At 39.1% G+C, this 26,340-nt stretch overlaps 1 protein-coding gene across 3 annotated transcripts in view; it reads right to left on the reverse strand.

Moving 5' to 3' along the window:
* Nucleotides 1-18,615, reverse strand: part of LOC129766904 (leucine-rich repeat serine/threonine-protein kinase 1) — a 57,570-nt gene extending 38,955 nt beyond the window's left edge. For 2 of the 3 annotated variants that reach the window (XM_055767511.1, XM_055767507.1), the window contains exons 1-3: nt 17,819-18,615; nt 2,262-2,456; nt 2,034-2,199 (exon numbers count right to left, since the gene is read on the reverse strand). In XM_055767511.1, the coding sequence (XP_055623486.1) occupies nt 2,034-2,199; nt 2,262-2,456; nt 17,819-17,878 (421 nt within the window). In that variant the 5' untranslated portion in view covers nt 17,879-18,615. Of the gene's footprint in view, nt 1-2,033; nt 2,200-2,261; nt 2,532-17,818 lie in introns of those variants that run through there. The other variant, XM_055767505.1, reaches the window with a different exon arrangement.
* Nucleotides 18,616-26,340: the final 7,725 nt, after the last annotated feature.

The following is a 26,340-nucleotide window of genomic DNA, read 5'->3' on the forward strand; positions in this document are numbered from 1 at the left end:
TAGTTCTACGTCAAAAACGTGTTCATTCTGCATGAAAATCAATCAATTTTTTGATTACTATTAAACTATTAAACGAAGCTCAATGCCATCAATGCGGATTGTTAGCGTTTTTAACTTTAAGCGCAAGATAGCAGCATTAAACATAAATCGGATATGACATCAAAACGAATGAATGTTATTACAGATCTAAAGTATGCTCATGAGCACACTTGATAATTACGAAGAACTTGAAAAATGCTGTTTTATTCATACGAAATCAACCAAACATCCATTTTCGAAAAGTAAATACTTATTTGTTACTTTTATTCATACCAAACGTAGTAAAAACTTAATCTCACTGCTCGACTGCTCGATTGAAGTAAAGTAAAGCTGAATTTTGTTTTTATTCATATGTCCTAATATGTGGGACCAAGTGCTCCAGTGGCCGAGTGGTTAGCGTCATAACTAACATGCCGGGTGTTCGGGTTCGATTCCCGTTCTGGTCGGCGGAATTTTTCGTCAAAGAAATTTCCTCCGACTTGCACTGTGATCACGCGTATTCTAGAGCTTGCCACTCAGAATGCATTCAAGGCGTGTTATTTGGCATAGAAATCTCAACTAAGTACTAATAAAAATGACGCAAGTAATACTACGTTGAGACGGCGAAGTTCCTCTAGGAACGTTAGTGCCATTGAAGAAGAAGAAGATGTGGGACCAAATTCGACCGGACTTCATTTTTTGTTTGAACACACGCGCTGTGATGTCATGACAATGCATTACGTTTTGGCCTGGAAATAGCAAAGGCTGTGTCAGCGTTGCTCACGATAGCGCCTAGCAAGTGACGCTTTTGTAGATTGTATCATAGGAAATGCTGTCGTTCGTTCTCTACCTTCGCATTTCACATACATGTCAACCCTAAATTGTTGGTACAGCTCACGACCATGTCGAATCATCATATGATACACATAAAAATCCGTCGAACGTACACTCTTGTTTGTTTCATCTCCTTTAACCGCATATTCATAAATATTCAATCAAAATGAGAAATGATATTCATATTGATACATAATAATAATAGTCACGCGTATTCTAGAACTTGTCTCTCAAAACACATTCAAGGCGTATAGCTTGGCAGAGAAATCTCAACTAAGTACTAATGAAAAAATACGCAAGTAGTACTACGTTGAGAAGGTGAACGTTAGGAACGTTAATGACATTGAAGAAGAATATGGAGAGAGTCGTATCAACGGTATGTGTCATCGATGAAGACCAGATTATTGTATTTTTCATTGAATCACAATTTCTCGCGTCACTGTGCAGCCGCCTACCATGAATCCAGCAACGCTTGCGCATCGAACCTATACACGTGCTCTTCAGCTGGTGTTTTATCAGAAGCGTTTTGAAGAATTTTAATAATTCATTGTGCTCATTCATAAAGGCTTCCAGTTCGCCGGCGATACGCCTGGCTTTAGACGAATTGAGGTTACTTGCGCATGTTACATGTATCTACCATCTGTAAATTAACAGTGTAAATAAATTCGTTCTGTTTGGAAAACGAACCACGGTTAAATTATTTGAATATTGTTTAAACAAATATACTAAAATCGCGATTAAAAATAGGGAATGAGGGTTACAATTTGGGGTTATAAATATGGTTTGAAGCCAAATTAAAAAAAAATAGGCTATTGCGAAACTGTACCATTTTGTGTAATGAGCCAACAAAGCTTAAGTGTTCGGAATTTGAGACAAAACGTTATCAAAAAAATTCAAATTGCCTAATCGCCAATCGAAAAGTCCATTCAGAACCCCAAATTGCTTACATGACATTATGTAAGAATACACCATAACATGGTGTACATGTCGTATTCAGAATATATTGAACACACCGTATATCCTATTATCAAAATTGTTTGCGCAAACGAATCCCTCGATCTGAACTGGAATCGCTCTGGATTTTGCCACCACAAGAGTATATATCTCCTTTGGGTTGACGATGGTGCGGCGGTTGAAAAAGTTTTAAGATCATTCCTATGAAGTACATCACAATAACTCACCTGCTGCTTGCTTGAGCAGAACCACACACTCCTCGTGTTCACTGCGTTCAGCCAAATCCAGCGCCGTCAGTCCGTTCTTATCTTTGGCAACGAAGGAGGCTCCCGCATCTAACAGCACCTGGATATTTCTCACGTGACCATGCTCAGCACTTAAATGTAGGGCAGTCTGCAACGAAATAAACCCCCGTTAATCTCACCTTGACCAGACCCAGCCTTTCCAGTACCCACCTTATTATCGCCGCGCGGTCCACAAGTAACGTTAACATTGGCCCCAGCATTCACCAGCATCGGTAGGCAGCGTGAGTCGGCGGTTATGGCCGCCGCATGGATCGGTGCTCGGCCCCACGAGTCCAGGCAATCGATCAGGTGGACCTCCTCCTGCAGCAAATCCTCCAGCAGTTCCACATTGTCCCAGAGAGCGGCCTTTAATAGACGAAGTTTTTTGTCAATCACCAGATCTAGCAGTCGCAGCTCGTGGATTTTGCGACAGAGCAACATTGTGGGGGCTGCGTCCGGCGTCCGGCAATGGTCACCAATTCACGACTACTGCCAAGTGCCGAAACAGTGGAAATATTGACGCTATATTATCTCGAGTTTTGTGACGCCAACGGGTATCATATTACTCGCGGAACCTCAAGGGGATTAGACGAGGCACACACAGAGGAGCATGCCAGCCAAAAATCAAGTATAATGACCGGTAATGGGCAAAGGCGCTTCGGTAGGTCGATGGAATCGGAATAAGTGTTCAGATGGGGCTAAATAGGATTAGACGCTTATTTTGCGATGAAAATTCGCACATGTTGCATAATTACATAACTTCAAAGCATCAATGGATGTAAATGTACAGTTAATTCATACAGAAATGCAGTATGTGAAAGAATTTATCCTACTGTTCTTGCACATGTACTTTATTTAGTTTGAAAACTGGGATATTTATAAACTAATGTGTTTGAAATTATCCTCACCTCACCTCGTATGTGATTTTCTGAGCTGAGTCGGCAACCCTGCCGAGTTTGAAAGCTCATTTAATATTGAGTTTGGTTCATTTAATATTTTTCTTTTTCACTAAAGATTAAAACATCATTACAATTATTGAAAATCACATTATTAGATGTTCAGCATTGTTAACCGTTTTACAGGACTGAGTAGGAAAACTATTTGTTCGTTAAAAATAACGACAACAATTTTGCATTATTTCAACAGAAAAATTGTACTACATAACCTCAATCTCTAGCATCATATTTTCTTATCGAAATTAGGAATGCATTGAATTCTCTTATTGATAAAAGTATTCGAATCACTTTCGTTTGGATTCCTTCCCATTGCTCTATTCCTGGTAATGAGAAAGCGGATACACTTGCAAAAATGGGTAGTATGCAGGGCAAAGTTTTTGAAAGACAAATAGCGTATCGGAAATTCTTCTCCATTTCCCGACAGCAGTCACAAAACCAATGGAACAGAGATGACCTTGGGAGATGGCTATAATCTATTATTCCCAAAGTTTCAACGAAGGCCTGGTTTAAAGGGTTAGATCTTGACAGAAATTTTATTAGAACTATGTCCAGATTGCTGTCCAATCATTCCGCGCTAAATGCGCATCTCTTCCGCATAGGTCTTGCTACTAACAATTTATGCAATTGTGGTCAAGGATATCATGACATCGAGCACGTTGTTTGGTCATGTAATGAATTTTGCAATGAAAGAATTAAACTGGTTGCCGATTTAGAGGCTCAAGGAGTACACTCACGCATGACAGTTCGCAATATCTTAGCTACTCGCGACCCTAATTTTATGTTCCCCATATATGTCTTCCTAAGAAGCGCTAATGATATTATTTAGGTCACATCTCCTACTCCCACTGTTCATTCTCCCTTCCTTTCCTATTACACAAGCAGAACTTAGTACCCGTTGAGATAAGATCATTACAGGAGCTATTAACATAACAAGGAGGCACTCACTACCAAAGGATACCGTTGCTACATCAACTGGCGATGTAGTTGTTACGACCCATCACAGGCACTGTTCAAGACAATGATAATACCGACGAGGTAACGAAGGAATATTTTTTTTTTTTTATATATTGCACTGTAGTTTTAGCTAATTAGACTTAAGTTAATAATTATGTAGTTATAATATATTCAAATAATTTTAAAATGTATTGCTTGATGGTGGCTCTTTATCCATTTGAGCCTAATTAAATCAATAAAGGAAAAAAAACCTCAATCTCTGGAGACCCGTAAATCGGATAAGACCCACTGCCTTGTAAGACAGATATAAAAACTAACTGTATGACACAAATTTCAAAATACTTTGTACCAGCTTTGAGGCAAATAAACAGCTATCAAAACGCAGTGGATGACTTTTTTTCCTGGCCTCTCGCGACAACTTTTATTAATCTGATATCATTGTTTTATTAGGTATATATTACTTGACAAACAAAACAATGGTTTCAATTGCACTGTTTTCTGAATAGAATCTGAAAACTGATGGGAGTTTTTCTAGTGGGTCGATTTCATTCATTTTTTTATATTGGACGAATCGCCAGAACGATACCCATTCCCGTAAGCAACTGATATATGCGTTGCATTCTTCGCGACTTCACGAAAGACTTAGGTCCACTAATTGGCTTATAACTTCGGAACAGAGCATCGGACAAACCTGGGACAAAAACTACAGTGAAGTAGACAGCTCAGAGAACATTCAATTCAGAATTATTTTTTTTTTATTTTTTCAAGTTTCCATAGTGTACTACCCCCTGAAGAACGTGAAGATTTTATTCACGTTGTCAGAAAACTTCGAAAATCCCGATTGGGAAGTTGGAATTGACGGTAGTATCAATATGCAGTATCACCCTGATGTCGTCTATAGACGACGCTCGTAGCGAAAGGGTTTAAAGAGCGTCTAAATGTATCCCTGCCATTGTTTAATGTTTCACATACAGAGCTGGTGTGGGGTTCCCCCGCAATACGGACACATAGGTTCCTTATGTTTGCAAGGTTCGTCCACATCGTTGAACATCGCTCCTTGTTGACACAATGCCGTGTGACCAGGGCTCTGCATAGACATAGTCAACTGAGGATAGTCAGCTGACTATCTGACTGACTATATCCATAGTCAGTTAGTAATGACTTTTGGCTTTTTCACGCAGTTTCTCCGCCAAAACGACTGAACAGTCAGTCAAGCGTTTAGTCGCTATCTCCCTCTACCGACTCGACTATATCATGTCATTCTTCCCAGTCAAATTGTCCTCATTGCATTTTGAAGTGACTTCCCCCAAAACGAATTCGTTCCTCTCTTTTTCTCTGTCCCATGTACATGTGCATGCATCGATGTTTGAGTTCAACGTGGTTTGACATACGCTACAGGTGAGCTAGATTCTTTTGTATCGTACACGAAAATTACTTACACGTATAAAATAAGGTGCAGTATGTGTGCGCTATTTTGCACGCCTAATACTAACTAATACTAACGCGAGGACCTTCATAGCATACTTGATAAATGTCTAAGTTCGTTGGATTGAGTTCACGATGGGTAGACAATAAACCGTCCATTGATGAGATAACTTCTTTTTTACATCAGAAATCATATTTTCGTTCCTCTTTATATGGACGTAAGAATAATATTGCGTACGCGGGTATGAATTAGTGTCAGGGGGAAATGGAAGTGTGGATTGAAGTCAGTTGAATGAAGAGGCAGATTTGTATTCATTAGTCGAGTCAGTTAAAATAACCACTGACTGGACTAGTTCACCAGTCATCCTCGCAAGTCAACGCTAGTCAATTCATTTTCTAGTCAAGTCACTTTTTGTTGGCGGCGACTGCCGAAGCAGTTCTAGTCGGAGCGAAGCTGCTAAGAGTAGAGTCGGTCCTCATTTTTCACCTTCGAAGATTTCGGGCCCTGCGTGTGACACACTGACTTACAGTCAAGACATGTCATGAGTTTAGGGATAAAAAGTCTCACAGGTAGCCTCAAATTATATATCAGCACGTAGTCAGAGAGGGCAGAATCAGAGAGTTTTTATGAAAAAAGTGAACGTTTATAACTATTTTCGCTAAGAACGGATTTTGATTATTTGCCTTCCAATCGAATCGTAAATTCTCTAAAATTTGTTAAATGTGCTAAATATTGAAATTACACGATCCGTAAATGGTTGAAACAAAATTTGGAAGTAATACAATTTTCCCATACATTTACTCTCTGAATATGTGTGCTTTCATACTCGTGTAGTCAATAAAGGGCAAATAATTTAACTACTAAAGAGTGTCCACGATGAAATTGCCACACACAAAATTGATTCGCAAAATTCGAGTTTTCATCCGATTGCCATCAAATTTTCAGGGATTGAAAAATAACTATTAAACTTAATTTTACCATTTTACTCGTATTTTACTTACAGTCCATACGCAAATGCCCGCACCTTGGCCTTAACCCCGGACATAAGATTCTGCACAACCTGTGAATCAACCGTTTTTTGCATGTAAACCCATACTTTCTTCAGTTCCTCGACTGTCTTCACTACCTTAGGTCGTTTAAGAAGGTGCTGCTTCATAATCGCTCAGTACTTCTCGATGGGGCGGAACTCCGGAGTGTTGGGAGGGTTGAACATTTTCGGCACGAAATTGACCTTATTGTCCGCATACCACTTCAGCACAACCTTGGAGTAGTGGCATGAGGTCAAATCCGGCCAGAAGATTGTTGGGACGTTGCGGGCCTTCAGGAGAGGAAGCAGCCGCTTCTGGAGGCACTCTTTCATGTACACCTGTCCGTTCATCGTGTCCTGGGTCACGAAAGGTGCACTCCGCTTCCCGCACGTGCAGATGGCTTGCCAAACCAGGAATTTCTTCGCAAATTTGGACATCTTCTGAGTGCGGACATGCTCCGAAACGCTGAACTTATCCTTGGCCGTGAAAAACAGGTTGCCGGGGATTTGTTTGAAGTCGGCCTTCACATATGTTTCGTCGTCCATGATGCAGGTTGTGCAGAATCTTATGGCCGGGGTTAAGGCCAAGGTGCGGGCATTTGCGTATGGACTGTAAATAAAATACGAGTAAAATGGTAAAATGAAGTTTAATAGTTATTTTTCAATCCCTGAAAATTTGATGGCAATCGGATCAAAACTCGAATTTTGCGAATCAATTTTGTGTGTGGCAATTCCATCGTGGACACCCTTTAGGCGCAACATTCATACACCACTTACTTTGCGACGCTGAACACCAAGCGAGATCATTGCGGAGATCATTCTCAGATGCTTACTATCTTATAGAGGTTATGAACTGCAAACAAGTTCGAATGAAAGTTTGTATTCCGTTTGGGTTCGAGGAAATATGAGTTTTCCACAGCAATTAGGAATTTTTAGACTCAAATGTAAATGTAACTAACTCGATTTAAGTAAGAGAAATCTTTGATAATTAATATCTCAAAAACTATGAGTCGTATTGAAATAGTGTCTTAGAAAGAGTTATAAAGTATTGGTGTTTAAACGTGAAAAAATATACATTGAGAATAAAAACTAGTATTATTTTTTTTATTTACGAAAAAAACTGTAATTTGTAATATCTAAAATATGTATTTTTTAAATTTTCTTTCATATAAAATAGATATAAAATGAAGATTCCAAAAATGAGTCCAAGATGGAAAAACTGTTTTTGACGAACTTTATGGATTCTCGAAACATAGAATTTTTGTAATAGTACCAGTAAGTTTCTTCGTTTTATTTGATGTAGGACTACGTCTTACATTACAAATCAGACAACAGGTCACGTTTTTATGAAATAAAGTTAACGTTGATAACTATTTTTGCTATACCACACAATTCCATAATCTGCATATGATTGAAATTGACGCAAAATTGGAAGCATTCCCATTTCCCCATACATTTGTTCTGTCCATTTGTGTGCTTTCCCGAACAGAGCTGTCAATAAGGGGCAACTTATGCAGTCGCTAGAATAGAAACAACGAAGGGGGATAGCGATAAGAGAATATTTGCTATGTAAACTCTAACCTTGCATAGTAAGTAAGCTGACGCTTGCGTATAAGTATTGCATCTCTTCTGAGGAAAATTCTCAGAATCTTTCTGCGCCCGAAACAACAAAGGCTTATTCTGCTCGTTTAGTGTTTTATGTTTCCCCTCGCTAGAGGGAACGCTAGAGAATATTTCACATGAAGTGCATCTGATATTCGCAAAAAATATCCGAAATGATAAACCAACAAATTAAAATAAAAGATTGCGTAGTGCTACGTCGTAAGCGGTCGTGTCTTGGATACAGCCCCTTGATTTTTGACGTAGGATTACGTCTTTCGGGAATATATTGGGATACAAATTGAAAATCGAAAATCGAGTACATCGTGAAAATTGTCCAATTTCAAACGCTTATTGCTCAGTCATTTCATGATGAATTGATGAAATTTTTGCGTCAATCGATTTCGGCACTCCACAACATTTTTTTTATATTGAAGAAAATAATATATGTCATGAAACTAACTATCGAACAATTGAAAAGTCTCAACCCCTATCCTAACGGAAAGACCCACTTCTGATTTGTTGAAATTGACGACACATGCGGCGAGTCCCTAACAGAGACATCAAAACCAAGCTGCCTGGCGATAATTGGCATTGCAAAAACATGAAAGTAGGGGGAGCTTTCGTTCCTACACCCAAACTAGTGTTGGCAGAAAAAATTTCATCTTTGGCAGAAAAGATGCCATTTCCTGTGCATGAGTGTCAAATGCGCAAATAATGAGCTATTTTGAAATCTTAAAAATGGTTTGTATGTATGCGTGCAGACATCTCTTTCTGTTTTCTTTTCTTATTTCATTTGGGATTGCGCCAAAAAAAAAATTCCATACGATGTCAATGGGGATCGAACTTAGGCCGGCTGGAATGCAAAGCTAATTTACATGACCACGCTATCCACATGGCTAATGGTGATTAAGAAGTTGTTCAGCAAATACGTGATATTATTGCACCTGATTATAAAATAAAGTTGGGAGGTGTTTTCTAAGAGTAAAAAAGGAGCGCATGAAGGAGAACAATATCTATCTCGGTCTGGGCCGTGTATGTGGCAAAGCATGCGGAAAGCTTATTTGTCTTTTGTCTCGCTCGCTCGTATTTATCTTATATTGCTGTACCATGTATATTATACAAATGCTTACCAGTAGGACATTTTCTGTTATGTTATGTCTCATTTAATGTCATAAATTTGGATGACAAAACATGAGCTAAAAATCAATTTTTGGTGTACCGAGATGTGTTCCCTAACAGAGACATGAAAACCAAGCTGTCTGGGGGAAATTCGGCATCGCAAATATATGCAAGTCGGGGGTATTTTTATATTGCAAGTAAGGTGGGTGATACGATTAATTCTAGCAAATAAAATTTAAATTTGGAACTTTAATGTTGGTTGCTTCGTGAAATTTCATATCAATGACCGATCGTGTATTGTGAAAAATTTAGCACAAGTGTAATTGTAAAATAGTGTATGGTAGCAATTGTGTTAAAAATGACTTGATACATGGAACGATTTATTTCAATTTTCATAAATAAAAACCAAGGTGTGTTCCCGCTCGAGAACGGGTTGTTTGGTTTCAGCTGTCTGTTTTGTTCTGTTCATTTTCACCCAAGGAAAGTTTATACGGCGAGAAAAATTGGAAAAGTGAAGAAATATTAGAAAAAGTGATTTCCCATATGCTCTACATATAGTATCAATGAGGTACATATAGAGGTGGAGCAGTAGGCGAAGTGTATCTGTATTGGCAAGCCAAATATCGTGTCGTCATTATTTGCATTCAATATGGAATGTATATGGAAGAAACAAAACAATATTGAAAGTATTTACGGTTGCATGATAATTTAAGTCACAATTCTCATGAAATCATTCAACTGGTCGTTTTTTAACAGATGACAATTATATCGTGGCATATTTCGATTATTCATGTAGTAAAAAGGTCCAGAGAGCAGTCGTATGCTTAGTTCTCGAAAGCAGTAACATTTTCGGTGAAATTTTGAATAATTGGCGATTATTATCTCACAACATACACACCGACACTGAGAGTCTTCGAAACATCAACTTCATAACGGTAAAATAATGAAACTTCGTTTGTTTCTATGAACGTGGAGGAGTGAAAATGGCACATGAAAATATCACTTTTATCCGTCTTTTTCAACGTGATTTCACAAATATTCACTTCACGCTATAACATTAGCCTCATATTCAGCGGGAGCTCTACAAAAATGTACGTTTTTAATTGATAAATTTCTTCCTGAAAATATCATTTTTACATGGATGCGGTGGGCGATCAAAGATAAACACAACGACTGACGTCACTATTTGCGAAATAGTTATAGCAGCGCATGCTATGTCGCTCGAAACTCGAGCGATCTTCATTACCTCTTTTCCAGGACATTGATATAGTATTAGTTGTTGTTAGTCCAATTAAAATTCGCATTGGGTTGAATAAACACTCAAAAAGGAAAAAATTCAAAGAAAAATACCTGTTCCATTTCAATTATGTTTTCTCTACATTAAAGTAACATGTTTTTACTGATGAGAAAAAATGATAATTGTGCTCGGTATTGGTAATTATCTTATATTACATTGGTGAGTTTTTTTTTCTTTATTTCATCCAAACATACCACAGGAGGCATCTCGTCTAGGATCACTAAGTTCATCACATCTCGTTCCATTTCGGTATCTTTTATCTGATACGCACCATCCAACGACTTTTTACCATCCTTCTGTCACCATTACTCGGTAAACACTGGTGGAGTGAACAAACAATACCCAACATCTATCCAAAACGGGCCTTTTGAGGGCCACCAAATCATCATCAAAGAGTTTAACAGTGTAATTCTTCAAATATATCCAAAATCAACAGAAAACTTAACGGAATCCTACGTCAACTATGAGGTCGTGTTTTGGACACAACCCTTCTGTGACTTTTTTTCAAAAATTAATGCCTTATTCTGCAAAAATAGTTACAAATTTAATATTCAAAGTATTGCCCATCGCTAGTCACAACTTTTTTTCACATATATTCAAGTGTTTCTGAAATGTTTATCAAAGAAAAAATTAGGGAACGCAAATCAAAACAAAATAATTCTCTGAAGATGTACAAACCAAAGTACTCGAAAAATTAAGTGTTTCAAATTTCAAGCTCCAATAGCTTGTCACTCGGTCGATGTTGTCGACTATGCTCGGTATCTATAACAGTAAAACAGAGCTAACGAGTAAAATTCTTATCGATTCGATCGCTATAATAGGGTCTATTGCGTCTCTCACGAGATCGGTTGTTATGTTGATGCTTTGGGCATGAGAAAAATCGCAGCACGACTAGTGCCAAACGAGTTCAATTTTCTTCGAAAATTTCATCGCAGTTGAGTGGCTGAAAATACGCTAGAACGACCAAATTCTGATTCCACGTTCATCCAACGCATAATTATTCTCCAAATATGGCCCCGTGCTACTCTTTCCTATTTTCGAAATTCAAATTACCGCTTCGAGAGACCGTTTTTCAACAGCATTAATAACATAAAAACGAATTCGCTTCGTAAAACGGAGTTGCCCATAGTCCGATTCTGAATTCCGCCATGTAAAAACAGGAAGTGGGCTATATCTATGGTATAACCGCAAGGGTGACGTAGGACTATCGTTGATTTAGAGATCATTTGTTTGAAGTTGAATCTAAATCCATCCTGAATGAATGAATAAATAAATATTTGGGTGACTTCAAAAACGAAAGTGTTACTTTGAAGACTCAAGGTTTTATGCATCCAATATTGGATACAAAAAACCTTGTTCTGAAGAATAATCTTCAGAAGCTTTCCTGTTAACTGCACTTGATTGACCAATCACAAAACCAAATGTATGTGGTCGCAGTATTATATGGATAGAAAACATTAAAATAAACTCGCTTGAATGTAATTTTCAATTCCAAAGGGAACTGGCAGATTATTTTTCAGCAACGATCATTTCTTTCCAGGTTTCCTCTCGATAACCAGCAAACGAAAAGAGTTGCGCGCGTGTATGTGTGTGTGTGTGGCGGCTGCTTCTATGTCTTCCCGAGGAACCGTATTTCGATGCTGATACTCTCTTGGTCACCTTCTCTTCTCCTTCTGATCGATCGGCTTTTCTGCGCTCCCTCACAGTTAAAACAAACTGATTGCATTTCAGGTCAGGTCAAGCCAGGTAATGAATACCTCGATCCCTCGCCGTTCAGCTCGTTCAGTAACGATGTTGTCTTGTCGATGTCCTCAGGCGTCGTGCACAAATTACGTAACGCAAAAATCCGGATTTTGAACCTCTCCCCCTTCCGTAACGCAATTTCCTATCTCTAATAAACAGAAAGTAACGCAACATCTAACCCCTCCCCCCTTATCGCGTTACGTAATTTGTGCACGACGCCTCACGAAAAATGAATGGGTTTCACCACCAGAATATCATTTCAGTATGCTTTTCGTGCGTGATTGAATCGAGAGAAGGTGTGGTTTACGATGTCAATTTGGAAGGCAAACTAGAGGAGAATGAACTCTCTGAGTATGAAAATTTCGGCGACTGAGCAATAATCGATTGAAAATTATATAATTTTGGCGATACGAAACATTTTCCGTTTTTCATGTTATGCATCCATTATTGGATACGAAAATATCCTACTGATGGGAAAGAATAATCTTCAGAAGCTTTCCAGCTAATTACACTTGATTGAAAAATTACGAAATCAAATGTATTTGGTCGCTGTATTCGCCATATAATTAGAAAACATTAAAATAAACTCTTTCGCATGGATGTATTCTTCAATTCCCAGGGAACTGGCAGATTATTTTTCAGCAACGGTTAGATCTTTCCGGAATTTTCTCGATGCTGTATGGCATCCAAACGAAAATTCTCGTTTAAGTTTGGCCTGCAAAAAACTTTTCTGAACTCTAATCCATCAAATTTGGAGCCCTGAAAAGAGCCGTTGATTATATGCTAAGCTAATATAGCACCCTCTCCTTGGATTCGACGGGCCAGCTGAATGTCCTTGGGCATGATGTGACGCGTTTTGCATGGATAGCACACAAATTTGTATCTTCGAATAAGCCTCCTGCAGCGTCATAACCGCGGAACTTTGGAAGCGCAAGTCGGTTTTGAAGTCCTGAGCTATTCCACGATCCAAAAGCTGCAAAGGTAGCTTGCGGATCAGCAATTCGGTCGACTTCCGATAGCGATGAATTTCACGCAAAGTTCCCGGTCGATAGCGATGTGGCTTCTTCACCTATCCTGCGGCTGGTGCGCTTATCCGAGCTGCTTTCGTGTGCCTTACCACTGAAAGACTAACCTGCTATCTGCTTGGTCCCAAACAAACGAGTCGTCACGGTGCGAGAGTAGAGTAAGAAATGAACGAAAGCAAAGGAAGCGTCATTTTATAACCTGTTTTCGAAGCTATCATTAAGCTATTGAAACAATTTTCCGACTCAATAAATAGCAATCATATAACTCTTGGACATTTTATCTTTTGTATGAAATGATTATCACTGTTCCGTTGATCCGAAGCAGAATGAATCACGCTTAAAGAAGGAATGGTTTTTTTCTTGGAATTTACTCAGCAAAAATAATGCCCTTTCCCAACACTTAAAAACGACAAACGGTAAACAGTTTCATCAAAGTGATTTCTTCGATATGGGGATATATTCACTACATCATGTCATGTATTTCATATTCTTCATTATGAAATCCATATCCATGGCACCTATCGGTATCGAATTATCATCGACACCACGATTTTCGCTAAATGCTCCTTTCAGTTCGGCCTGTAATAAACTTTTCTGAACTCTAATCCATCAAATTTGGAGCCCTGAAAAGGGCCGTTGATTATATGCTAAGCTAATATAGCACGCTCTCCTCGGATACGATGGGCCAGCTGGATGTCCTTGGGCATGATGTGACGCGTTTTGCATGGATAGCACACAAATTGGTATCTTCGAATAGGACTCCTGCAGCGTCATAACCGCGGAACTTTGGAAGCGCAAGTCGGTTTTGAAGTCCTGAGCAATTCCACGAACCATATGCTGCAAAGGTAGCTTGCGGATCAGCAATTCGGTCGACTTCTGATAGCGACGAATTTCATGCGAAGTTCCCGGTCGATAGCGATGTGGCTTCTTCACGCTTCCTGCGGCTGGTGCGCTTATCCGAGCTGCTTTCGTGGTGCCTTACCACCGAAGGACTAACGAGCTGTCTGCTTAGTCCCGATGAAACGAGTCCTCACGGTGCGAGAGTAGAGTACGAAATGAACGAAAGCAAGGGAAGTGTCATTTTATAAAACATAAAAGAATCGAATGTAAACCCCACCCTCTTTATTATATAAGCTTACTGTATACTCACGAATATAATATGGGTGGGATTTAGATTCTATACTTCTATGGTTTATAAAATGACGCTTCCTTTGCTTTCGTTCATTTCTTACTCTACTCTCGCACCGTGAGGACTCGAGCTCGTTAGTCTTTCGCAGACAGCTCGTTAGTCATTCGGTGGTAAGGCACACGAAGTCAGCTCGGATAAGCGCACCAGTAGCAGGGTAGGTGGAGAAGCCACATCGCTATCGACCGGGAACTGTGCGTGAAATTCATCGCTATCAGAAGTCGACCGAATTGCTGATCCGCAGCTACCTTTGCAGCATTTGGATCGTGGAATTGCTCAGGACTTCAAAACCGACTTGCGCTTCCAAATTTCCGCGGCTATGACGCTGCAGGAGGCTTATTCGAAGATACCAATTTGTGTGCTATCCATGCAAAACGCGTCACATCATGCCCAAGGACATCCAGCTGGCCCATCGTATCCGAGGAGAGCGTGCTATATTAGCTTAGCATATAATCAACGGCCCTTTTCAGGGCTCCAAATTTGATGGATTAGAGTACAGAAAAGTTTTTTACAGGCCGAACTGAAAAGGAGCATTTAGCGAAAATCGTGGTTTCGATAATAATTCGTTACCGATAGGTGCCATGGATATGGATTTCTTAATGAAGAATATGAAATACATGACATGATGTAGTGAATATATCCGAAGAAATCACTTTGGTGAAACTGCATTATAAAATTATTTGTGTACGAATGCCGCAATCGATAGTCGACTCTAATTTGCTCTGGGTAATTTCCTCGGAGGACTCGATTCCTCCTTTGAACATTAATAATCTCTTTCTGGCAAAACGAGGTGGTATGAATCACATTATTTGAATGATAGAATGAAGAAGTTTTCTGCCAATTTCCTTCAACCTCCAAACGTATCTTTCTCCCGTTTGTCGTTTTCGCGTTCGCTAATCCTTTCTCACAACACCCATTTCTCGTTTGAGAAATTGTTGAGTAAACATTGTTTGCCAGTGCGCGTAGAGCGGGAATTCCTAAAGATTCATTGCACCTCTAATAAATTGCCGAAAGACGTGGTCTTACGTTGATCGCACTTGATTGAAAAAATCCAAAACGAAATGTATTTGGTTGCAGCATTATATGAGTAGAAAGCAAATAATCGCTCGAAAATGACTTGATTTTCGCGATGTGAAACATTTTCCGTTTTTCATGTTATGCATCCAATATTAGATACGAAAATTTCCACTGATGGGGAAAAAATATTCAGAAGCTTTCCTGTTAATTGCGATTGATTGAAAAATAACAAAACCAAATGTATTTGGTTGCAGTGTTATATGGATAGAAAACATTAAAATAAACTCTTTCGCATGAATGTATTTTTCAATTCCCAGGGGAACTGGCAGATTATTTTTCAACAACGATGATAGCAACGAGAATTCCGCGCGTGTATGTGTGTGTGTGTGTGTGTGTGTGTGTGTGTGTGTGGCGGCTGCTCCGATGTTTCAAGCGGAACCGTGGCATCACTCTCCTCCTGATGCGATTCCCTTTTGGCCTTAGGTGCACAAACAGGCTCTTGGTGACACCGTTCATCAGCGTTTTCATGATAAACGAAATTAGCTTCACAACAACAGCGACAACATGCTCCAATCGCTGTTCAATCATAACTGAGTGGGTTTACGAGCGGCGCTCGCTTATATACCGATTGGTGATTTCAATAGCCTGTTTTGAAATCAATTTTAAGACTATTGAAACAAGTTTTTGGATGAAAAAGTAACAAGTATATGACGCGTAGACATTTTATCTTTCAAATGAAGTGTTTATCATACCATTTCGTTCAGTTGTTTAAGAGCTATTAACGCTCAAAATCTCGGTCTCCAGCGTAACGCTTTCGTTCTCGAAACTTTGGTTTTACACCCCGGTATAGAAATGGAAGACGTAGTCCTACGTCAAAATATTTGCCGATTATGAATGGTGAACTCTTTTTGATTGATATCCATAATAAGATTGGGGAGGGTACATACACATCATTAATTCACCCGTTTACACCCTTGCTTATCGGTTACACCCCAATCCAAGCAGCGCGTTGATCGATTAGCTAGATAGTGAAGCTGAACCGATTCGCATGTATGTTTCGAAAATTTTTACAGAAACACTCCAACAGCACGCTCGATCAAGCAAACTTTATAACGTTGGAATGAAAATTGCGACACAAACCGGTTTCCCATAGCGGGGGCGGCTTTGTCTCTGCGATGAGAACTTAGCAATAGGTAAATGCATTGAGTTTCGGTAACGATACCATGCATCGAAGCCGTTAACCCCACGCTCATTTTATTATGATGCAAAATTTGCCGGTATATCGTATCGTATTTTCCGAAACGGAGTGTTTCCTAGGGTTGTTGGCCAATTTTCGATTTATCGAACTTGGACTTATTTGAGTGCTTCACTCGTTAAATGAGATCGCACGGTTTTGAATGTGGAATGAACATTTGTGGCATTGAAACAATTACACCAATCATCGAGATAGGAATTTTCACAGCAATTGAAGCGCGTTGATCCACTTTTTTTCTTATTTATTCCATGCAACGATCCAATGGCAATTATCTTATTATCATTTGCTTCATTCGGTGAAGCTGGCTCGTGTCTTTGGCGCCAAGCAGAGTTGCGATAGGAGAAACACTTCCTAAACATTGCTAATTGGGCACCAATTGAGGCATCTACAAAAATCAAGATCATAAAACAATTTACCGTCGAGGTTTTACGGGGGTAGACAATGATGAGAAACTAAGTGTTTTTACACAAATCATAAAGAGATTGAAGACAAACGCGCGCCTGTTTTGAGTTCAATGTTGAACGACTCAATTTGATAATATTGATTTTATGTCTTCATATGGGTTTCTGCTGTTTCCTTCCGACTTGATTATCGGATTTCCACGAAGCATACGAATTAATTTAACGCTCGGGTAGGTTTCTCGTTTCAGGGGTTGATCACTTATGAGGCTTCTTAAAATAGTACTCCCTCTCATTCGGTCTAATATAATGGCTAAAGCCTCGGAATGCTCAAGCTACAGAGTATAACAATGTATTGTTAGGTTCACACGCTGTTTCTCCTGCGTGAGTGAGTAAATTACGCCATCGATAGTGAAAACCTATCCCTCGATGCAATGAATTCCTAAATGATGTAAACAAATCACACACCTTCTTTAGCTCGCACGATTATAAACTAAGTCATGGTCAATTTATATTCGCCAATCCAATCTATTTCGAGTTGAATTCAACAGTCACCCACTCAAGGGGAGGCTTGAAAATTTACAACGCCGACAACGTAATACAGAAAATCGATAACCTCTCATCACATGGATAACGCAAAAGATGGGAGCTGTGAAAAGGTTCAAGGTCCCTCGCCCTGCGCCACTGCCACTGTCGGAAAAAGGTTCAGCCTCCCACACGTACCTGGTGCAGCAATCTTCCGGGAAAATCCTCGCTCTCGGGCGACGAAGGCGTGGAGGTCATTTTAATTTAGTACTCAGCGTTGACGATATACTGTAATCCACTTCGCGGGGAGTGTTAATCCATTATTCGCACAAACACACGGTTCTTCCCGAGCATTAACCCAGATATTATACAGAGAATCACAAACAGCAGCACGAACGCACGCAGATGTTTATCGGGCCTCCATCCTACTTGCTTCCTCGAGCATCGTACTTTGACACACAACACTGATTTGGGATGAGAACCACCGGAAGTAGTCAATTTGCGAAAACAACACGCTCCACCGACTGTCGAAGTTGATCCAAAGCACCGAGCTCGAGAATGGGTGAAAAATTGATTGTTTTCTTTCCCGTAGCTCGCGTATAGTATAATCGCTTCGAAGCCGAACTCGACGATTGCGCAGGTGTACCGAAACTGAAGCTATGCTAGCAAAACATATTGTGGGCCACAAGCATCGAGTGGGAATGCAAAATGAGGAAAATAACACCATCAAACACACAAACGAACACCATTGAAGTCCTTTCTATCGAGTGTATCTATGGATTGTTTTGACGTTTTCTGACCCAACTGATGCATTTGTGACGGCTTGAGGATTCAGATCCGCGGATAAATAACAAGCGTCGCGACACTTTACTGGATTTCATTTCGTAGATTTTATCATTGCGGAACCAGAACAAACATTCCTCGAGCTCGAACCAGAACAAACATTTATCTGCTCAAATAACGAGTTTGAGTAATTTGCAACTATTGTCGACTTGTGTTTGTGAGCAAACACCGTCAGCTGATTTTGACAGCTGGTAAGTAAACGCTGAAAAGTTCGCGTTTCACACGATAAATTGAAATGAATTAAATTTCATTTATAGCGAATTCGTTTTTGTTCAGTTTCAACCTCAGTGCCGCACTAACTGCTGTAAAAACGTTTTTTTATTCAGTCAGTTTCGCACTCAGTGTCGCACTGGTTCGCCCCGAAAGCTGTTAGGCCAGGCGCAAATTGAGAAGCGTATAGCGCTCGTAAGCGAACACGTGACTACCAACACGACTCATACGTGCCACAAACATAGCGTGGTGGAGCGCATATTGAGTCGCAGTTTGGTGTAAATAACATGCCACTCGCATACAATGACTGATTAACACAGAGTTGCGCGATATATTTATTTACTAACACAATCACCCGACCAGTACAGCCATACAGTGTCAAACCCACGGCGCTATATGATTGTTCATCAACACAACTACCACAACCGGCATGACCAGCACGAGAAACTGTGGTTCAGCCACAGCGTCGCGCGAGTCGTGTCTCACGAGCGCTCCACCATCTCGCGTCATCTGGCCAATTTGCGAAGTTCTATCTGTTTTCATTAGCCACAAAAACAGGCGCTATATCGCGCCAAGTTACTCGCGCTATATGCGTCTCAATTTGCGCCTTGCCTTAGTTTCGCACTGAGATGTTTCACGGGTAGGCACTCGGGTTCACCAATAAAACTATACCGAACTGTCAAGTTCCGAGTATATTTTGGAAAATCTAAAAATAAAAACTATGAAGATGAAAAACCTGCTGCTTTTGCTTTTGTATTATTGGAATCGTAATCCAATTCGGATTCTGATTTTGAAAGTATATTCGAGCAGACGGCATTAAGCTACGTGTGCTTTCATTGGGAGGCGAAAATAATAATGGATATTCAGGTGGAATAAACCTGCTTTCAAAATCAAAATTATGAATGAAAATTTACTTTAACGTATCGAATATTTATTTCATGCGATGAAATAAGAGGTTTTTTTTTCGATATCACAGAAACATATTGAACGAAAACTGTGGCTAATGATGATTTTATATTATAATAGTAATTATTTGTGGAAAAACCAGGAAATGCATCGACAAATGGTTAAGTAAGTGTCAGAACTACATGTTTTAAGTAATAAAACAATATGAAGTGAAAACATTCATTCAAACTTTTATATTTTTACACTGCACTTGGCCCTGCTGATCTGATAGAGAATAATTTACCTCCCAAGCATTAATATCGCCATTAGACGTCGACACTGTACATTTATCGTCGCGAATATAAACCAATCAGACTATATAACGCACACCAACAAAACACCGCATTCGTGAAACTGAAAACGTTTTTTTATTACAGAGTCAGTTTGGCACTGACTCAGTTTTAAAAACGAATTCGCTATTAATTACTTCTTTATTGTGTAACGACAATTCTCGCGTAACTTTTGAAAACGTCCTAAGTAACAAATGTAAACAAATCGAGTTCATAGATTCACACTATTAGTTATCAATCATTTAATGCATTGAGAAAACAATCGTTCAAGTATCTATCCTTTTCACCTTTTTATCGCCGATACACAAAATGACCAATGTACAGATTCGAATTTTAAGCACTCGACTGTTACTTCGGACGCCACTTCCCTCTGAGGCTCGATACATCCGAAGTAACAAAGCAACCAATACAACACGAAATCGCACTTCGGTCATTTTGAGGTTTTGTTATTTTCGGGTGTTGATATCGTTTTTAGTTCAATTCAACGAGTTATAACAATAATGATCTGCTTTTAGCACGAAGTGCAAGTATTTGGATCGTTGTTTAGTAGTTATTTTCAGATTCTCATCGTGTAACGTTATTTGTCCAATGTACAAAGCGGGCAGTCGAAACGTCCAATGTAACATTTTTCGCTCGAAGGCTTGAATTTCTAACTAAAATCACATGACAACAGTTACGATTGGTTTTTCAGAGTTATTATTGACTGCTAGTGGTAAAAGTAGTGATAAAGATCGATTCCTTTTGAAACAATATTCCGATCTTCAACTCCGTTTTTCTCGAGTTGATGTGAATGTTACATAGGACCTTTTCAAAAGTTACGCGAGAATTGTTTAAAAGTAGCAAAGAATCAGTTTTGACGTGGCACTACGTCTGTCGTTTCTGTTCCAGAGTGCAAACATTAAATCGCATAACAAGCGTATATATATAACATTATATGCCCCAAATTTTGGTTGGCATATAATGCGCCTAACTGGCATATGCATGCAAAAGTGGAGACCATATACATACATGGCAAATCCCAGCAAACATTAAATCGTATAATTTTGCACGTGCCAAGTCTTACAAGAAATCCGAATAAATCATAATCGCATATAATATCAATCAAAGTATGTATCGTGTATATTTGAAATCGCATTAAATGTAGAAACTCGATTTTATATACCATTATCAAATTAAGTCGCAATTCGGTATAATAAACATCAATTTTATGATGCACATTGTCGTAAAATATATTTAAGCCGCATCATATGCGTATATTACGCTGATGCAGTTTGTGTGTCGTATAAGCGTATAATTTAAATCGATTCAGTACTGTAGTGAATCGTGTTGCATGCTGAAGAAAATCAAGAAAACAGTGAATCATATTAGATCCTAATAAAAAACATATTACATCATATTGAAATGTCAATGAAATGCTGATGCGCTCGAAAATGTAATGGTAGTCCTACCTTGCGGTTATATCAAAGATACAACCCATTACTTGTTTTTGTGAAAAGTTTGATGAGTTTTTGGAAAAGACAAACACACTTTCAATGTGAAAATTATGAATAATAACACATTGCTGCATCAAATAAATATTATGTGAGGGGCTCAAAATGAAATTGTTGTAAGTGACATCATCGATTTCTCTACATCGACTCTCTCTTTTGGTCATCACTTAGCTGCAAACACATTCTCAGCTGTATTTCACAATGTGGAAGATAGGTCAGAACCTCATCTATCGGATTCTAAAGCAAACTCAAATTGGAACGTTTTTCCAACTGAGTTATTAACTAAAGAGAAAGTTGATGAAGAAAAATCGATCGAGTCACTTACACCCCTTTCCTTCTCAGCCCCTCATGTGTAACATTTTTTTCAGCGTAGGACTATTTTTAACAGGAAGGTGTGTTCAAAACATGATTACTTTCTTCAATTTTTTTGACGTAGAACTACATTAAACCATTACGATGTTTCGGATGGAAAAGGTGTATAGATTTTTAACGTTAATATCCCTTTAAATAATGGATGGATTATTATTGAAAATACACAACTTAGCAGGAACAAGGCAAATATAATGAAAATAGTAACTCAAGTATATAAAAATAGGAGTACCGGTAAGTTTCTTAATTTTTTTGACGTAGGACTACGTCTATACCGGGGTGTAAAATCAAAGTTTCGAAAACGAAAGCGTTACGCCGGAGACCGAGATTTTGAGCGTTAATAGCTCCTAAACAACTGAACGAAATGGTATGATAAACACTTCATTCGAAAGATAAAATGTCTACGCGTTATATACTTGTTACTTTTTTATCCAAAAACTTGTTTCAATAGTCTTAAAATTGCTTTCAAAACAGGCTATTGAAATCACCAATCGGTATATAAGCGAGCGGCGCTCGGAAATCCACTCAGTTCTAATTGAACAGCGATTGGAGCATGTTGTCGCTGTTGCGGTGAAGCTCTTTATTTATCATGAAAGCGCGGATGAACGGTGTCACCAAGAGCCTGTTTGTGCACCCTAGGCCAGAAGGGAATCTATCAGGAGGAGAGTGATGCCACAAACGGTTCCCTGGGAAGACATCACTACACACACATACACGCGCGGCTATTAACAGGTGGTTATCGAGTTGGCATAAACCACTGGTGGGCTTCCAGTATCGAGGAAAATGTGGAAATATCTAATCGTTACTGAAAATAATCTGCCAGTTCCTCTGGGAATTTTCAAAATATATTCATGTGAAAGAGTTTAATTGAATGTTTTCTATCCATGTAACACTGTGACCAAATATTTTTCAATCAAGTACTATTAACAGGTGGTTATCGAGTTAGTATTAACTGGTGGGCTTCCAGTATCGAGGAAAATGTGGAAATATCTAATCGTTACTGAAAATAATCTGCCAGTTCCTCTGGGAATTTAAAATTACATTCATGTGAAACCAAATATGTTTCAATCAAGTGCTATTAACAGGTGGTTATCGAGTTAGCATTAACCACTGGTGGGCTTCCAGTATCGAGGAAAATGTGGAAATATCTAATCGTTACTGAAAATAATCTGCCAGTTCCTCTGGGAATTTTCAAAATATATTCATGTGAAAGAGTTTAATTGAATGTTTTCTATCCATGTAACACTGTGACCAAATACATTTGGTTTTGTGGTTTTTCAATCAATCGCAATTAACAGGATAGCTTCAGAAGATTATTCTTCCCCATCAGTAGGATATTTCCGTATCCAATATTGTATGCGCCCGCAATCGATTATTGCTCAGTCGTCGAAAGTTCCGAGCTCAGAGAGTTCATTCCCCTCTAGTTTGCCTTCCAAATTGCCATCGTAAACCATCGTAAACCTTCTCTCGATTCAATCACACACAAAAAGCATACTTAAGCGATATTCTGGTGGTGAGACACATTCATTTTTCGTGAGGACATCGACAAGACAACATCGTTGCCTAACGTGCTGGAGGAGGTGGACGGCGAAGGATCGACACATACACGCGCATAATTCTTTCCGTTTGGATGCCATTCAGCATCGAGAAAGTTCCGGAAAGATCTAATCATTGCTGGGAAATAATCAGCCAGTTCCTCTGGGAATTTAAAAATACATTCATGTGAAAGAGTTTATTTGAATGTTTTCTATTCATGTAACACTGTGACCAAATATTTTTCAATCAAGTACTATTAACAGGTGGTTATCGAGTTAGTATTAACTGGTGGGCTTCCAGTATCGAGGAAAATGTGGAAATATCTAATCGTTACTGAAAATAATCTGCCAGTTCCTCTGGGAATTTAAAATTACATTCATGTGAAAGAGTTTATTTTAATGTTTTCTATCCATAAAATATCCATATAATACATTTGGGTTTGTGATTTGTCAATCAAGTACAGTTAGCAGGTTAGCTTCTGAAGATTATTCTTCAGAACAAGGTTTTTCGTATCCTATATTGGATGCATAAAACCTTGTGCCTCCAACGTAACGCTCTCGTTTTCGAAGTCTCCCAAATATTCATTTATTCATTCATTCAGAATGGATTTAGATTCAACTTCAAACAAATGATCTCTAAATCAACGATAGTCCTACGTCACCCTTGCGGTTATACCATAGATATAACCCACTTCCTGTTTTTTTTGAAAAATTAATACTTTATTCTGCAAAAATGGTTACGAATTCAATATTCAAAGTATTGTCCATCGTTAGTCACAACTTTTTCCCATCTTTCTGGCAATTCACGGATCCCTTAGCGGAAATAATCGACCGGTTTGCCGGCTAACCACAAATCAATCCAATTTTTGACTTCATCAAAATTGGAGAAGTGCTGGTCAACCAGGCCATGTTCCATCGATCGAAAAAGGTAGTAATCGGACGGAGCAATGTCTGGAGAATAAGGTGCGGGGGGGGGGGACAGCTATGGGACCTACAATTTCTGCGTTTTCAGCGTATGTTTTGACCGGTTTCGCGACTTTTATCGCGTCCTTGTCTTTGCTCGTATTGTGGCCGTTTTTCCTTCAGAGCACGGCTCAAACGCATCAATTATCGTCGGTAGAGGTCCCCCGTAATGGTTTCATTCATTTTTAGCAGCTCATAGTACACCACACCAGCTGGTCCCACCCGGGGTTGGATAGTTTCCTTCGGCAAGCGATGTTTGGATACCCATCAGGAAGCTTTCTTGGCGATTTGCTATTAAAATCACTGCTGGAGAATCACGCGACGCACTTCAGTTTTAATTTTAGGTTATGATTTCTATGCTCATGATTTTCTATGCTGGCTACAAAAAGGCGGCCATCTTAGCAATCCCTTGGTCCCTCCAAATAGACAGCATAACCTTCTGGCCGTGAATATTCCGCGTGGTCGTCGATGTTGATGCATAGCCCGGGTATCCATACGTTGACCGACGTTTAGGATTGACGTAATGGATCCACTCGCCAGTAACGATTTGTATAAAAACCCTTTCTTTTATGCCGTTGAAGCAGTGGTTTTCACGTGAAAAAAGGCGTTCGACGTCTCGTGACTTCAATTCATACGGCACCCAATGTCTTTTAAACGATCTGATATGGTTTGCTGAACAAGTGTATCTGCAAGTTCTTGTTGCGTTTGTACGGATCTTGATCGAGTAAAGCCTCCAATTCTTCATCTTCAAACTTTTTTGGCGGTCCGGAACGTTCTTCGTTTTATAAGTCAAAATTACCACCTTCAAACCATGCAAACAACGTCTGACACGTTCGCTAGTTGGAGCATGGTCACCATAAACTTCCACCAAAATACGATGACTTTCCGCAGCTTTTTTCTTCATCATTTTACTACGATGTAACACTCTCGTTGGTACGAAATTCGACATATTCGAAGAGGCAAAAACTATGTTGCTTACGCTTCAACTTTTAGACATATGCTGAAAAAGACGCGCAATGACAGTAGCTTTCCAACGATTGTCTGGAAATTTGATTTACTGGAATAATAATCAAGTTACGTCATCTGTTGTAAAACCGATAAAACTTACCGGTACGCCTAATAATAGTATAAACGAATAATATAGGTTATTTTTTTCGATTCTACTTGCCACTCACGTTCTTCCAGACAGCAGGCGTCAGCTTACATCATATGGTTTGCTTTTTCGATGTCACGTTTCATCGAGCAATACATTGTTTTACTGTGTGCTTTGATTTTTTAGCAGCAATCACGATTCGGCAGCAACCCAACTAGCAGCCAGTCAATGGCGGCGGTGAAAACGTGTCACTCAAGGTTGAGAGTTTAGGTTAAGTTTTCTAAATCGACATTTTTTAAGGTTAAAGATAATATAAAAATAATGAGATTTTGTTAGGCATATTAGGAAATTAATAGAATATGGTCTAATAAGGGTCAGGACTGTGTGTTAAACGCGTTTAAAGAACAACGATATGTTATTTTCAATAAAGTTCTATCAATTTAGAGCTGCCTCCAGACGTGTCTATTTACTTCAGTCTTACTCCACGATTTGATAGATGTTGACACTGTATCCTTGATATCGCAAATTTTACATAACGTACAGTAAATCAATATCACGCATTGATGGTAGTTTTATGAAGGTTTCTTTTATTTGCAGTGGAAAATGCATCTGATAGTCATCATTTGCTTTTGGAATCCGAATTTTCAGAATATTGAAAGCGTTACCGAAGAATACTGTTTCATCTAAAGAAGTAGTCCCGTGTATGAAGGTGATCTCGAAGAAGATACAGAGTACAATATGCGCGGTTGACGGTTACTTAAAAAGCGAAACTAATGACAGTGAACCGGTTCGGTTCAATAGTTTCATACGGAAAGCAGACGAAACGTCTTCCCTGAAATCACAGAAGAGATGCATCATCATGCTCGGCTTACTATACCTGGCATCCACTGTGTCGTTTATATGCTTACACGGAGCAACTGTGCCCATCATGCGTTATCGCTATCGTACGCAGGCTGACCGTGCTCTTCTACCACTCGGTGAA

The sequence above is a fragment of the Toxorhynchites rutilus genome, chromosome 1 (assembly GCF_029784135.1).
Source record: "Toxorhynchites rutilus septentrionalis strain SRP chromosome 1, ASM2978413v1, whole genome shotgun sequence".
Lineage (NCBI taxonomy): Eukaryota > Metazoa > Arthropoda > Insecta > Diptera > Culicidae > Toxorhynchites > Toxorhynchites rutilus.